Raw genomic sequence first — 12,396 nt, forward strand, 5'->3', positions numbered from 1 at the left:
CATCCATTATACATCCACCCATTATCTGTCCATCCACCCACCCATCGTCCATCCACCCATCCATCCATCCACCCATCCATCCACCATCATCCATCCATTCATCCAACCATCATCCACCTATCCATCCATCATCCACCCATCCATCATCCATCCATCATCCATCCACCTACCCATCCATCCATCCATCCACCCATCCATCCATCTATCATCCATCCATCCATCCATCATCCATCCATCATCCACCATCCACCCACCCATCATCCACCCATCATCCATCCACCCATCATCCATCCATCCACCCATCCATCCGTAGGCGTATGTCTTCACAGGATAAGGAAAGAAGGAGGCCATGGCAGAGGTAGTTCAGTTTGTGTCATACAGCGTATACATACCTTCTTTCATGCTCCACTTTGGTTGGGTTCTTTGGTTTGTGGCCAGGCTTATGCGGCAGTGTGATCGCACAGGAGGCACCTGTTTGGGAATTGGGTGGGGAGAAGGGTTTGGTAGCGTGCTGGTGAAAACCAGGAGAGGTTTGGGCTGTGCATGGACGAGTGATGCAGAAGTGAGTGTGTGGGTGGCAAGTGGTCCACCTCATACACCCTCCAGTGTGCTGGGGAGGGATGACCACAGCCGTGGCTGGCTTTGGCTGTAGAGGGCTGGACAGGTTGTAGAGCCATGAAATGCCAAGTTGCTCCACTGGCACCTGGACCTGGCCTTCCACTGTTCCACTGCTTCAGTGTCTCGGGGAAAGGCATACCTTTAGCCTTTTCTTGACACAAGAGCCTAAATTTGCCTTTTTTGGGTACTTTTAGTCTGCCACATAACTGACCTCTGTGCCATTCAAATGGCATGGCTCCTTTTCACTCTCTAAGCTCCACATTGTGAGTCTGCAATGAGCATCTCTCTAAAACTAAAAAAAAAAAAAGTCTTTTTATTTTTGGACTCAAAACGTGGCTCAGTGGTAGAGCCCCTGCCTAGAATCCCCCAGTGAGGGGCTGGGGGCGTGGCTCAGTGGTAGAGCCCCTGCCTAGAATCCCCCAGTGAGGGGCTGGGGGCGTGGCTCAGTGGTAGAGCCCCTGCCTAGAATCCCCCAGTGAGGGGCTGGGGGCGTGGCTCAGTGGTAGAGCCCCTGCCTAGAATCCCCCAGTGAGGGGCTGGAGTGTAGCTTAGACGAGGAATGGCTGCCTAGATTTTGCCAAAAGTGAGGGTAGTGGGTCACTTTCTCCAAGGTGCAATCATTTGTTCATTTCTGGCTCTTGTACAAGGTCAAGTTCATGAGGACAGGAAGCATGTTTGTTTAGTTGCTGGCCTGTCTCCAGTGCCCAGCACACAGACAGACGCATGGTTAGGAACCCAGTTGTTCTGCGCCTCCTAACAGAACACACCCACACACTGAAACCAACATAGAACTGGTCGTCTCGCCTCACTGTCAGTGAGGAAGGGCAGAGCTGGGTCAGATGAAGCTGTGGGTGGTAGCAGGCCCTCAAGGTGAGCAGAGTGGGCTGTGCACAGGAGCCCTAGACCTGTTCCACAGAAAGGCTAGTCTTCCCTAGGCTGGCTGTCAGAAATCCTGGCCCGGGACTTGGTCTGGGGATGGGACATCCTTTAGGGTGCCTTTTTTTGAGAAGCGGTAGTTCCGAGGCTGAGTTGAGCAGTAGGCTCTGTCCTCTTGATGGCCTGCTCCTTGTAGCTCCAGCCAAGCCATCTTCCTTTCTTTGCAGACAAGGGTGAGCTGTTTGTGTGGGGCAAGAACATCCGAGGGTGCCTTGGCATTGGACGCCTGGAAGACCAGTACTTCCCATGGAGGGTAAGACCACGCAGGGTTGGGTTGTGGAGGATGTCCCAAGATGGGTTGGCTTTGGGGAGCAAAAGCAAATCTGGGACAGGGCCTCCGGCATCTGTGTCACAGTCTGGGGTGGGCTCGGGGGAAACTTGAGTGGGGGTGATGGGCAGGAGCTGGTGTAGTGCCAGCCCCATGTGCAGGCCTCCAGCCCTTCTGCTCTCTGTGCATCAGTGTACCCCAGGTGCCTGCTGATGCAAGGTTATTCGGAGTGGCCTACTCAGTGTTCCAGTCCCTGGAGGAAGCTACCCGGTGGGCCCAAGATGTGGCTCTGCACCCAAGCATGCATGAATCCTTGGGCTCCGTCCCCAGTACCTCATAACACATTGAGGGGTGGCCTATACCTTTGATTCCAGCACTAGAGTGGTGGAGGCAGAAGAATCGGAAGTTCAAGGTCATTCTTGGCTACAATGGCAAGTTTGAGGCTAGCCTGGGCCGCATGAAACCCAGCGTAAAAAGAGAAAGTACAAGAAGAGCTAAGTTCTTCTCAGAACGGCTTAAAGAGCTGCTTAGTAAACACTAGGAAGCACAGCATGAAAAGACCCCCTAAGAAAAGAGAGGTGGCTCAGCGGGCAAGGGTGCTCTGTTCCCCCAGAGGGCCTTGGGGGTGGGGGGGTTCCCAACACCTAGACCAGATGGCTCACACCTGCCTGTAATCCAGCTCTGGGGATCCTACTCCCTCTTCATGTCTGTAGTTACTGTACTCACATGACTCAGACACACACAGAGGCACACACATGTGTGCACACAGACGCACATGCACAAAGAAACAAAATTCTTAGGTACCATGATTATTTTGGTATTTTTATGTTTTCTCTCCCCCCAAACCCCATCCCTCTTTTTTTTTCCCTGGAGCTTAAGACCAAACCCAGGGCCTGGCTCTACCACCAAGGGCACCCCCTAAAAATAAAGACAAGCCTTTGCTCTCCTGCTGTGGTAAACACAGTGAGGCAAGCCAGCTGAGCTGCACGCAGGTGGGGAGGAGGAGTGCTTGTTGAAGTGGAGCCATTGTGTACTCAAGACAAGGGCTCCTGTGTGGCCCTACCTGGCATGGAGCTTGCTCTGTAGCCCAGCTAACCTTAAACTTGTAGAGACTCGCCTGCCTCAACCAGCTTCTTGGTTGTTTGTTTGATTGCTTTGTTTTTTGTTTTTGATTTTTGTTTAGACCAGGCTGGCCTTGAACTCACAGAGATCCACCCGCCTCTGCCTCTCGAGGGCTGGGATTAAAGGCAAAGGCGTGTACCTCCACTGCCTGGCCTCAGCTTGAATTTTTTTTTTTTTTTTTTTTTGGTTCTTTTTTTCGGAGCTGGGGACCGAACCCAGGGCTTTGCGCTTCCTAGGTAAGCGCTCTACCACTGAGCTAAATCCCCAACCCCCCTCAGCTTGAATTTTAAGGTGCTTTGAGTGTGCTAAGAGTGGAACTCAGAGTCTTGTGCACTGGGTCTGTGTCCGTTGTGGAGCCCAACTGTTCTCTTTCCACTGTAAAACATCCCACCAGCCTCAGAACACTGGCAGGTGCCCACTGTGGGGCCAGCGATGCCTGGCCTGGCACTGGCTCGCTGATGCACTTTCGTGCCGCTGTTCCTGGGCGCAGCTTCCACCATGCCTGCTTGTTTTCTGTGGAGCTAGGATTCAAACCCAGGGCCTTAGGTGTGCAAGGCAAGCACTCGACCAACTAAACTACATCCCCAGATTTATAAGAGACCTTTCTTAAAATCACTTAGAAAAATTGAAAACACACATAACGTTGACTAGAATAAAGACTTACTTGTGAGGATCCACTGCCTCCCTCCTGTGGGATAGGGTTTCTTATGGACCCCCCATCTGCCTCTCTTTGTTTGAGACAGAGTTTCTCTATGTTACCCTGGCTACCCTGGAACTTGCTCCGTAGACCAGGCTGGCCTCGAACTCATAAGACATTGGCTCACTTCTGCCTCATGAGTGTTGGGATTAAAGGTGTGTACGGCCCCAGCTCTCAGGAGTCTTCACTTACTATGTGTGGGTCCTGGCAGTGATATGTGTACTGTGGTGCATGTGTGGAGGTCGGAGACACTTTGTGTAGTTGATTCTCTCCTCCCATCCTTATGTGGGCTCTAGGAATTGAACTCAGCTCAGCAGGCCAAGCAGCAAGTGCCCTTACCGACCTAGCATCTCTCTCTTTTATTAAAAGCTGCACGTGGAGGCTGGAGTCTAGGCTGAAAGCAGACTCTCTGTCTTTCTGTCCATCTGCCTGCCTGTCTGTTTCTGAGACAAGGTCTCCCTGTGTAGCCCTGGGTGATCTACAATTTGCTATGTAGGTAGACCAGGTTGACCTCAGACTCGCAGAGATCCACCTGCCTCTCCCTGTCGAGTGCTCAGATTAAAGGCCTGTGTCACCACTCCTGGCTGGAGACATCTTTTAGAGAAAGAGGTTGTGTATGGAAGATGCTCCCACAGTGGTCTTCCTCTGTGCCTCCCCAGGCTGTAGATATCTGGAGCCAGCACCCTCTCAAACCCTTCCCCTCCCTCTCCTTCTTGTCCTCTTTTCTTTCTGAGCACAGGCTTGGAAAATGGTGGACACAGCTGAGTCTTGTAATATCAAGCACTTCACAGACCTTCCACCTACCTGTGAGTGTTGTGGGTGGATTACTTTCTTTCCTTGTTTCATTGGCAAAAGCAGCTTAAGGGAGGAATGGTTTATTTTGGCTCACGGTTTGAGGGGATGCAGTCCATCATGGTGAGGAAGGCATGGCGGCAGGAGCGTGAGGCAGCTGCTCACACGGCATCCAGAGTCGGGAAGCAGAGATGGATGCCGGTGCTCAGATTGTTTTCTCCTGCTCGTTCAGTCTGGAACCCCACCCCACCTGGGTCTTCTCACCTCAAACCCACCTAGGAGGTGTGTCTCCTAGGTGATTCTAAAGCATGCTATACCGACAATCAAAATTAACCATCTAGAGCCTGATGCCCCCATTCTCACAGCCAGAGGAGTGTCGCCCTGCTGGCCATGTGCTTCCTGACATGCTTTCCTGTTGGGGATGAGCCTGGCACCCCTAGGGACTACTGTGTTGGCAGCACTGGGGTCGCCCACCCATTTGGTGAACCCCAAAGGCTCCCACCAGTCAATGAGTTTGCCTCTTGTCATCTTCTGATTGGATGAAGGGGAGGGCTTGGCAGGTTAATTAGTTTCTCATTCTTGTAACAAAATACCTGGGGTCATCCAATTAAACACAGACAATGTTTAATTTGGTTCCTAGTTTTGGAAGTTTTAGCTGGAGTCAGGTGTCCCCAGTGCTCTGAGCCTCAGGCCGGGCAGTACAACATAGCAGGGGACATGTGACCTTAAAGCTGCTCAACTCACCAAGTCTGGAAATTAGAGGGACAGGAAAGGGTTGGGGTCCCATGATTACCTTCAAAGGCATGTCAGTGCTGGATGGGTAGAGGAGGGAACCTGGGTTGAGAAACTGCCTCATAAGATAGTTTGGGCAGACCTGTAGGGCATTTCCTAAGTTAGTGATTGATGTGGGAGAGCCCAGCCCGCTGTGGGTGGGGCCACTCCTGGGCTGGTGGTCAGTCAGCCTGGCTGATGTGGAGTCAGCATGAGGACCAGAGGCGAGCAGGGTGAGCAGGCCATGAGGTGCAAGCCAGGAAGCAGCATCCTCCACAGCCTCTGCACCAGCTCCTGCCTTGCCTGCTTCCCTCAGCCGTGGACCGTGCCATGGAAGCCTTAGCCAAGCGAACCCTCTCCTCCCCAAGTTGCTTATGGTCATGGTATTTGAGCACAACAGTGAAAGTCTAGGCATCGCCTAGGCCCCACCCCTACAGACGCCTGCCATTTTCCAGTAGCTAGATGTACTCCCACCGCCATTTCACTGTTGTGCATGGTGGTGCACACCTGCAGTCTTAGCCACTTGGAGGGCTGAGGCAGGAGGAGCAGGTCACCATGGGTTAATAGTGAGATTCGTTTACTCTCTCCTTACTGTGAGAGAAGCCCTGGATTAGACCCCTAGCGCCGGATAAACCGGATGTCATGAGGCACACCTGAAATCTCAAGAATTGGGAGCAAGAGGTGGAGGCAGGATTGTCATCCTCACATACAAAGGGAGTTTTGAGGCCAGCCTGGGCTACATGAGACCCAGAGACCAACATCCTCACATGACAGGGACAGGCTTATTGTGGAGTCATTTCGGAGACCTGAAAGAGACCCACACCAGGGGGCACTGGAGTCTCAGGAGCCACTGTCGCCAGAGGTCCTTGCTGACTGTAGGTCCTGGCCAGCGCAAACCAAACAGCTTCCTGTGCAGCGGGCGCTAATGGCCAGAGCATCTGAGGAACAGCACCTAGGTGCGTAGGTGCAGTGGCTGGCTGCAGATGGTCGACAAGGCAAGGGAAGGTAAATAGATGATCTCAGGTGGCCCTGGAGGTTGCTAAGAGCCCACCTGGCCAGGTCACCATGGGGCAGCTGGTCACTGCTGTTTTGGGCCTGGCCTGAGGCACCGTCTGCAGCCCCACGCTGCCTCTGTCACCTGGGGCCGCTTCTGTTTGCTCAGTGGTCTGTGTGGCAGCTTTTGCCAAGGCATCTTTGTTTGGGGAGGCAGCGAGACAATGTGGCATGGTTCCTGCCTTCATTTGCTGTCGCCAGTGACCCCTAATGGAGTTGAAGCCCCACGGTCAGCACCTGCCACTTCTGCCACTTTGGTGCTTTTAGGCCAGGCCACCTGTCACAGGCATTCATTTCGTCCTAACCTCAGGAAGTTACCCAGGCAGCCACAGCTTCTCTGAGCCGCTGGCAGGGAAGGGCGATTGAATAGTAGGATCCTGGCTGATCCTGAATCCACAGCTGGGTGCAGTTCTGAAGGCAAAGTCATGCAGGGTGTGGCTAGGGAGGCACAGGGCTGGCATGTGCCCTTCTGCATTGAGAGCCTGTGAGGGCAAAAGATGTGATTTAAGTAGTTCTTCTCAGTTGGGTGCAGGGCATAGTGCGATGGAGTTATTAACTCTTAACACCTGGTTATTTATTTATTTTGATAGGGAGTCAGGTAGCCCAGGCTAGCCTCAAACTCACTGTGTGACTGACGAACTTCTGGTCCTTCTACTTCCACTTCCTTTCCCCGCCCTCATCCCTACTGTCACCTGAGTGATAGGGTGAGAGCCACCCGGCCTGATCTCTAAGGCTGGAGATTGCACCCTGGGCCTCATGCATGCCAGGGAACCACTCTACCCTCGGAGCTCCATCCCCAGCCATGGTTGTCCTGTTTCACTGAGTGTCCTTTTATAGTATAGCATTGCTTATTCAGGATAATAGGAACAGTGATAAAAAAGAGAAAGTGGGCATGGCTGGGCATGGCGCTGTGTACCTCAGCTCTCAGGAAGCTGAGGCAGGAGAGTGCTGCAAGTCGAAGGCTGGCCCATGCCATGTAGTGAGAGCCTGTCTGAAAAGCTAAAATAATGCAGTGTATGGCGGCACACACCTTTAATCCCAGCACTCAGGAGGCGGAGACCAGCCAAGGTTACATAGCGACATCCTGTCTCTAGAGCAAACAAACCAGAAAAGGGGCTGAGGTAGCTCATGGGTAAAGAGCCTGTTGTGTAAGCATGAGTTTGGTTCCCCCAGCAGCACGTGAAAAGCTCTTGTCGGTGGTGCAGTCTAAAAAACCCAGAGCTCACAGGAGTGCAAGCAGCCAGACCTCCAGTTCTTGCTGCCTGGTCAGTCCAGCAGAAATCATAGTCTCTGGGTCCAGTGAGAGACCTTGTCTCAAAAAACAGCGGAGGATGCTAGAGGAAGATGCTTGACACCAACCACTGGTTTCCATACCCACACACGCTTCATTCAACACAAACGCCCTGTACAGCATACAACACATATACATACCACATACCATTTCTGTAAACATTACATATACCACACACATGCACACATATCACATCACATACACACATAGATAACACACTATATAACTCCCACAGTACTGCACAGACATACACATACTACATTCTATATATATGACACATACATACCTGCCCCACACACACATAGACACACACAACACTATACATACACCACACACACTACATTCCACATGCACTGTCTTAGTTAAGGTCACCATTGCTGTGATAAAATACCATGAACAAAATACCTTGGGGAGGAAAGAGTTTGATTGGCTTATACTTCCACATCACCATTCATCATCTAAGAAGTCAGGACAGGAACTCAAGCAGGGCAGGAACCTGGAGGCAGGAGCTGATGCAGAGGCCATGGAGGGTGCTGCTTACTGGCTTGCTCCTCATGACTTCCTTGGCTTGCTGTGAGTGTGTGTGTGGGGGGGGGGGAGGGGAGGGGAGAGGAGAGAAGAAGAGAAGGAGAGAGAGAGAGAGAGAGAGAGAGAGAGAGCTCACGCACGAGCGCTCAGCCCAGGGATTGCACCACTCATAATAGTCTGGCCCTCCCCCATCAATCACTAATTAAGAAAATACCCTGCAGGTTTTGCCACAGCCAGGTATTTTAGAAGCATTTCTTCAACTGAGGCTCCCTCCTCTCTGATGACTGTAGCTTGTGTCAAGTTGACCTAAAACGAGCCAACATACACACCATACAAACTCACCATACACTCCATTCCATGCTACCATACCCACCACATTCCACACACCTATCACACACATATCGTACACAGTACATTTCTGCATATATACCACATACAAAACAAGAAAAGAAAACAAAAACCACCCTTAAGAGTCTGTGAGGAGGGGTTGGGGATTTAGCTCAGTGGTAGAGCGCTTGCCTAGCAACTGCAAGGCCCTGGGTTTGGTCCCCAGCTCCGAAAAAAAGAAAAAAAAAAAAAAAGAGTCTGTGAGGCCTCCTGGGTAGAGGCACTTGACACTCCCCAATTTAACGTACAATATCCACAAGCTAGAGAGAGGGACCAACTCCTCAAGGTTGTCCTCTGGCAGGCATGCGCGCGCACGTGTGCACACACACACACACACACACACACACACTGTAATAATTAAATAACAAAATAATGAGGATTGACAGGACCAGCCTCTGAAGGCCCGGTGTAGCTCTGTGGCCCTGTTCCCACACTATTCCACCAGGCAGGGGCCTTTCCTGCACTCTTGGGAAGTGCTTGGTGTGCCCCAGTGAAGGTTACAGGACACTCAGCCTCAGGCAGGGAATCTGGAAGCCATGGCCACAGGCAGTGGTACCAGGAACATCTGTGTCCTTCCCAGGGCACTGTTTTAGGGGTGGCTACTAGAGCTGGTACCACTGATGGGTGGGGAGTTAGGGAGGCCTGTTCTAACACTAGTGAGCTGTGGGTTAGTGTGGGCATCCTGTGGGCCACACTCACAGAAGGCAAAGAACGTACTAAGAGGAGGGGCTGCGGGTGAGGCTCAGTTGGTAGTGTGCTTGCCTAACAGCCTGAGAGTCTCCCCAGGACCACCAAGTGTGGTACTACACATGTGTAAACCCTGGGAGGTAGAGGCAGGAGGATCAGAAGTTCACAGTCAGCCTCAGCTACACAGGGAATTAATTGGAGGCTAGCTTAGGTTGTATGAATTGTGCTCCCTCAACCCCCTTAAGGCTCCAGAGTCTGCTTGTCCTTTCCCTCACTGTGTCCGGGGCTTCTTTTCCAGGTGACGATGCCAGGTGAGCCTGTGGACGTGGCTTGTGGAGTGGATCACATGGTGACTCTAGCCAAGTCCTTCATCTGAACCTCTCTCTGGGCCTATCTCCTGCTGGCCCCCGCCTGTAGCTATAAGGACAGCTATGGCTTGGCAGAAACCAGCAGAGTTTCTGAGGGTACAGGGAGAGAGATCCAGGGCCTCTGTGGAGCAGGGTGCCTGCTCTGTGTCCTCAGTGGGAATGTTGTACGAGGAGTTGTGGACAAGGCCCTACACCCGCTGAGGCTCCTGCCTGCTGAACTCGGCTCAGGATGGCTACTGTTGGCTTGGCATGTTCCTGAGGAGTACCAGGGCATGAAGACCTTGGGTGCCCAGGCAGATTCCTTTTCCAAGTAACACATGATAGCATCTGGGGATGTGTCTAGTCTGAGACACTATTTTTAGGGAAAGTTCACTGCTCATGACACATTTGATAATAAAGTTTAGAGACATGACAGGGCACTCAGAAGAACCTGTAGTCTCCTGTCACAAGAGGATAAACTTGGGCCTCAGCTCAGCAAGAGAGCCAGCTGACTTCAGTGAGGGCCTCTCTGATCAGCTGTCACCCCAGAGGTTCCCCAGAACACAGTCCAGGAGCCCAGAATGCCTTGGCTTGAACTCTTCATGGAGTGGCCAGTGGGAGCCGTGCAGTATCCCAGCTTTGGAACTTCCTCACTCCCTGGCTCTGAGCAGCCCAGAAGCCCCCGAAGAAAGAAGTTGAAGGCCAAATGCTTGTGGGCTGAGGGCTGTGGAATCTTGGCTGAAGGGCCGGCCTCAGAAACTGGGAAAATACTTGTTTTTAAAAAGCTTGTCGCTTCCTTTCAGAACAGTGTTTGGAAGGTCTTTTGGAATAAAGTCTATTTTCTGCCTTTTTAAAGAGTGGAGGTCTTGTGAAAGTTTTACTTGATCATTTCTTGACCATCAAAGAAGCAAGTAGCCAATGGAACACACTTAAAGGCAGTCCCACCCAGAACATGGTGTGTGTGTGTGTGTGTGTGTGCAGGCACTTATGGGTAGGACAGAGGACAGTTAAAATGTCATTGTCCCTCAGGCGCTGTCCTTATTGAGATGGGCTATCACTTTGTAGATCAGGCTGGCCTTGAACTCACAGAGGTCTGCCTGCCCTAGTCTCTAGAATTCTGGGAGTAAAGCTGTGCTTATCACACCCAGCTCCACCTTATGATTAGACCAGGATCTCTCCCAACCTGGAACTCTCCAAGGCTAGGCTGGCCATCCATCGAGTCTCATGGACCCCTCCAGTTTCCCCAGGGACATGTTCATCGTTTTACATGGGTTCTGGGGCTTGAACTCAGGTTGCCAGCTTGCCAGACAAGCACTTTACCCAGAGTCACCTCCCTAGCCTTGGGAGGTATTTTCTGAACAGATAGATCCATTGGCTTGGGAAATAGCTGGTACCTGAGTCACTAATTAAGGTCTGCCTGCTACACCCCACTCCTGCTACTTGTTTACTCCTGGGCCCCTAAGTGCAGGTGTGGGGCGCACTGAGTCAGTGGACAGAAGAGTATCTGCTTTGTGCCACTTATTCTCGGGAGGGACATGGCCAATAAACAAAATGCAGAGTATGGCTGCTGCTTTTGTGGGCTATGGAGGAAAGTAAAGTCTTTCCTCAAGTACCCAACAGGATCAACTTAAGGGAGGAAGGATTTCTCTTGGCTCTCAGTTTCAGAGGGTTCTAGTCCCGCCATGGCAGCGTTCATGGTGGTGGGAGCTTATAGGAGGGGCCCTTCCCATCCTGCAAATCAGGAAGCAGTATGCCACAGGAAGCACACAGGAGTGTATTATGGGATGTGAGGACAGCAGTGTCTTATGGGATGTGAGGACAGCAGTGTCTTATGGGATGTGAGGACAGGAGTGTATTATGGGATGTGAGGACAGCAGTGTATTATGGGATGTGAGGACAGCAGTGTATTATGGGATGTGAGCACACAGGAGTGTATTAGCCGGGGCTGGACTACCACCTTTAAAGGACTAACCCCAGTCACCTACTTCTGTTATTCAGGCCCCATCTCTTTAAAAAAAAATCCCATAGCCCACAACAGTGCTACCTGCTGTGGAACATACATTTAATACATGAGCCTGTGGGGAACATTTCAGATTTAAACTCTAATGTGGAGAAAGGAAATGGGATGTGTTACAAGGTTGCGGGTTAAAGTTGAGTCACCAAGCTTGCTGTCATGGAAACCAGTTGGCTGGTGTCAGAATAGCTGTTTCAACAGCTCCAGGGTGGATGCTGCCCCTGTAAAGGCTGGTCTTAGGCTTACAATAGGACAATTTTCTGTGGCTTTGAAATAGAAGAAGAGTTGAGGAGCTGGAGAGATGCTTTAGTGGTTAAGAACAGATACTGCTCTTCCAGAAGACCTGAGTTCAATTCCCACATCAGGGAGTTCACAAATGTTTGTAACTCTAGTTCCAGGGGATCTGACACCCTCTTCTGGCTTCATCTGTCTACATCTGTCACCACAAACACACACAATTAAAAATGCTTTTAGAAGGGGCTGGGGATTTAGCTCAGTGGTAGAACGCTTACCTAGGAAGCGCAAGGCCCTGGGTTCGGTCCCCAGCTCCGAAAAAAAGAACAACAACAAAAAAATGCTTTTAGTTTTAAAAGTCCTTAGAAAAACAAAGGGACCAGGTATGTAGCTCTGGTTAATTCTTTGTTTAGAATCCCCGAAGTCCTGGGGTCTGATTCTGATAACTCTGGCAGTGGTAGACGTGGAGGCAGAAGGATCAGAAGCTCATGGCCATCCTTGGCTGCACCTTGAGGTTTTAGGCCCAGCCTGGGAGTACATGAGACCCCCATCTGAATGAACGAACAAGCAAATCAAAGCCCCTGGACTGTAGTCACCTGTGTACAAAAAGGGGCGTCCCGTAATTGAGTTTTCCTTAAAGCCTGTTTTATC

At 51.3% G+C, this 12,396-nt stretch overlaps 1 protein-coding gene across 3 annotated transcripts in view; it reads left to right on the forward strand.

Annotated features, from left to right (window-relative positions):
• Window positions 1-10,352, forward strand: part of Rcc1l (RCC1 like) — a 30,289-nt gene extending 19,937 nt beyond the window's left edge. For 2 of the 3 annotated variants that reach the window (XM_087578876.1, XM_087578875.1), the window contains 2 exons: window positions 1,722-1,807; window positions 9,449-10,352. In XM_087578876.1, the coding sequence (XP_087435002.1) occupies window positions 1,722-1,807; window positions 9,449-9,526 (164 nt within the window). In that variant the 3' untranslated portion in view covers window positions 9,527-10,352. 3 annotated transcript variants of the gene reach the window in all.
• The last annotated feature ends 2,044 nt before the right edge of the window (window positions 10,353-12,396 follow it).

The sequence above is a fragment of the Rattus norvegicus genome, chromosome 12, assembly GCF_021556685.1.
Source record: "Rattus norvegicus strain SHRSP/BbbUtx chromosome 12, alternate assembly SHRSP_T2T, whole genome shotgun sequence".
Lineage (NCBI taxonomy): Eukaryota > Metazoa > Chordata > Mammalia > Rodentia > Muridae > Rattus > Rattus norvegicus.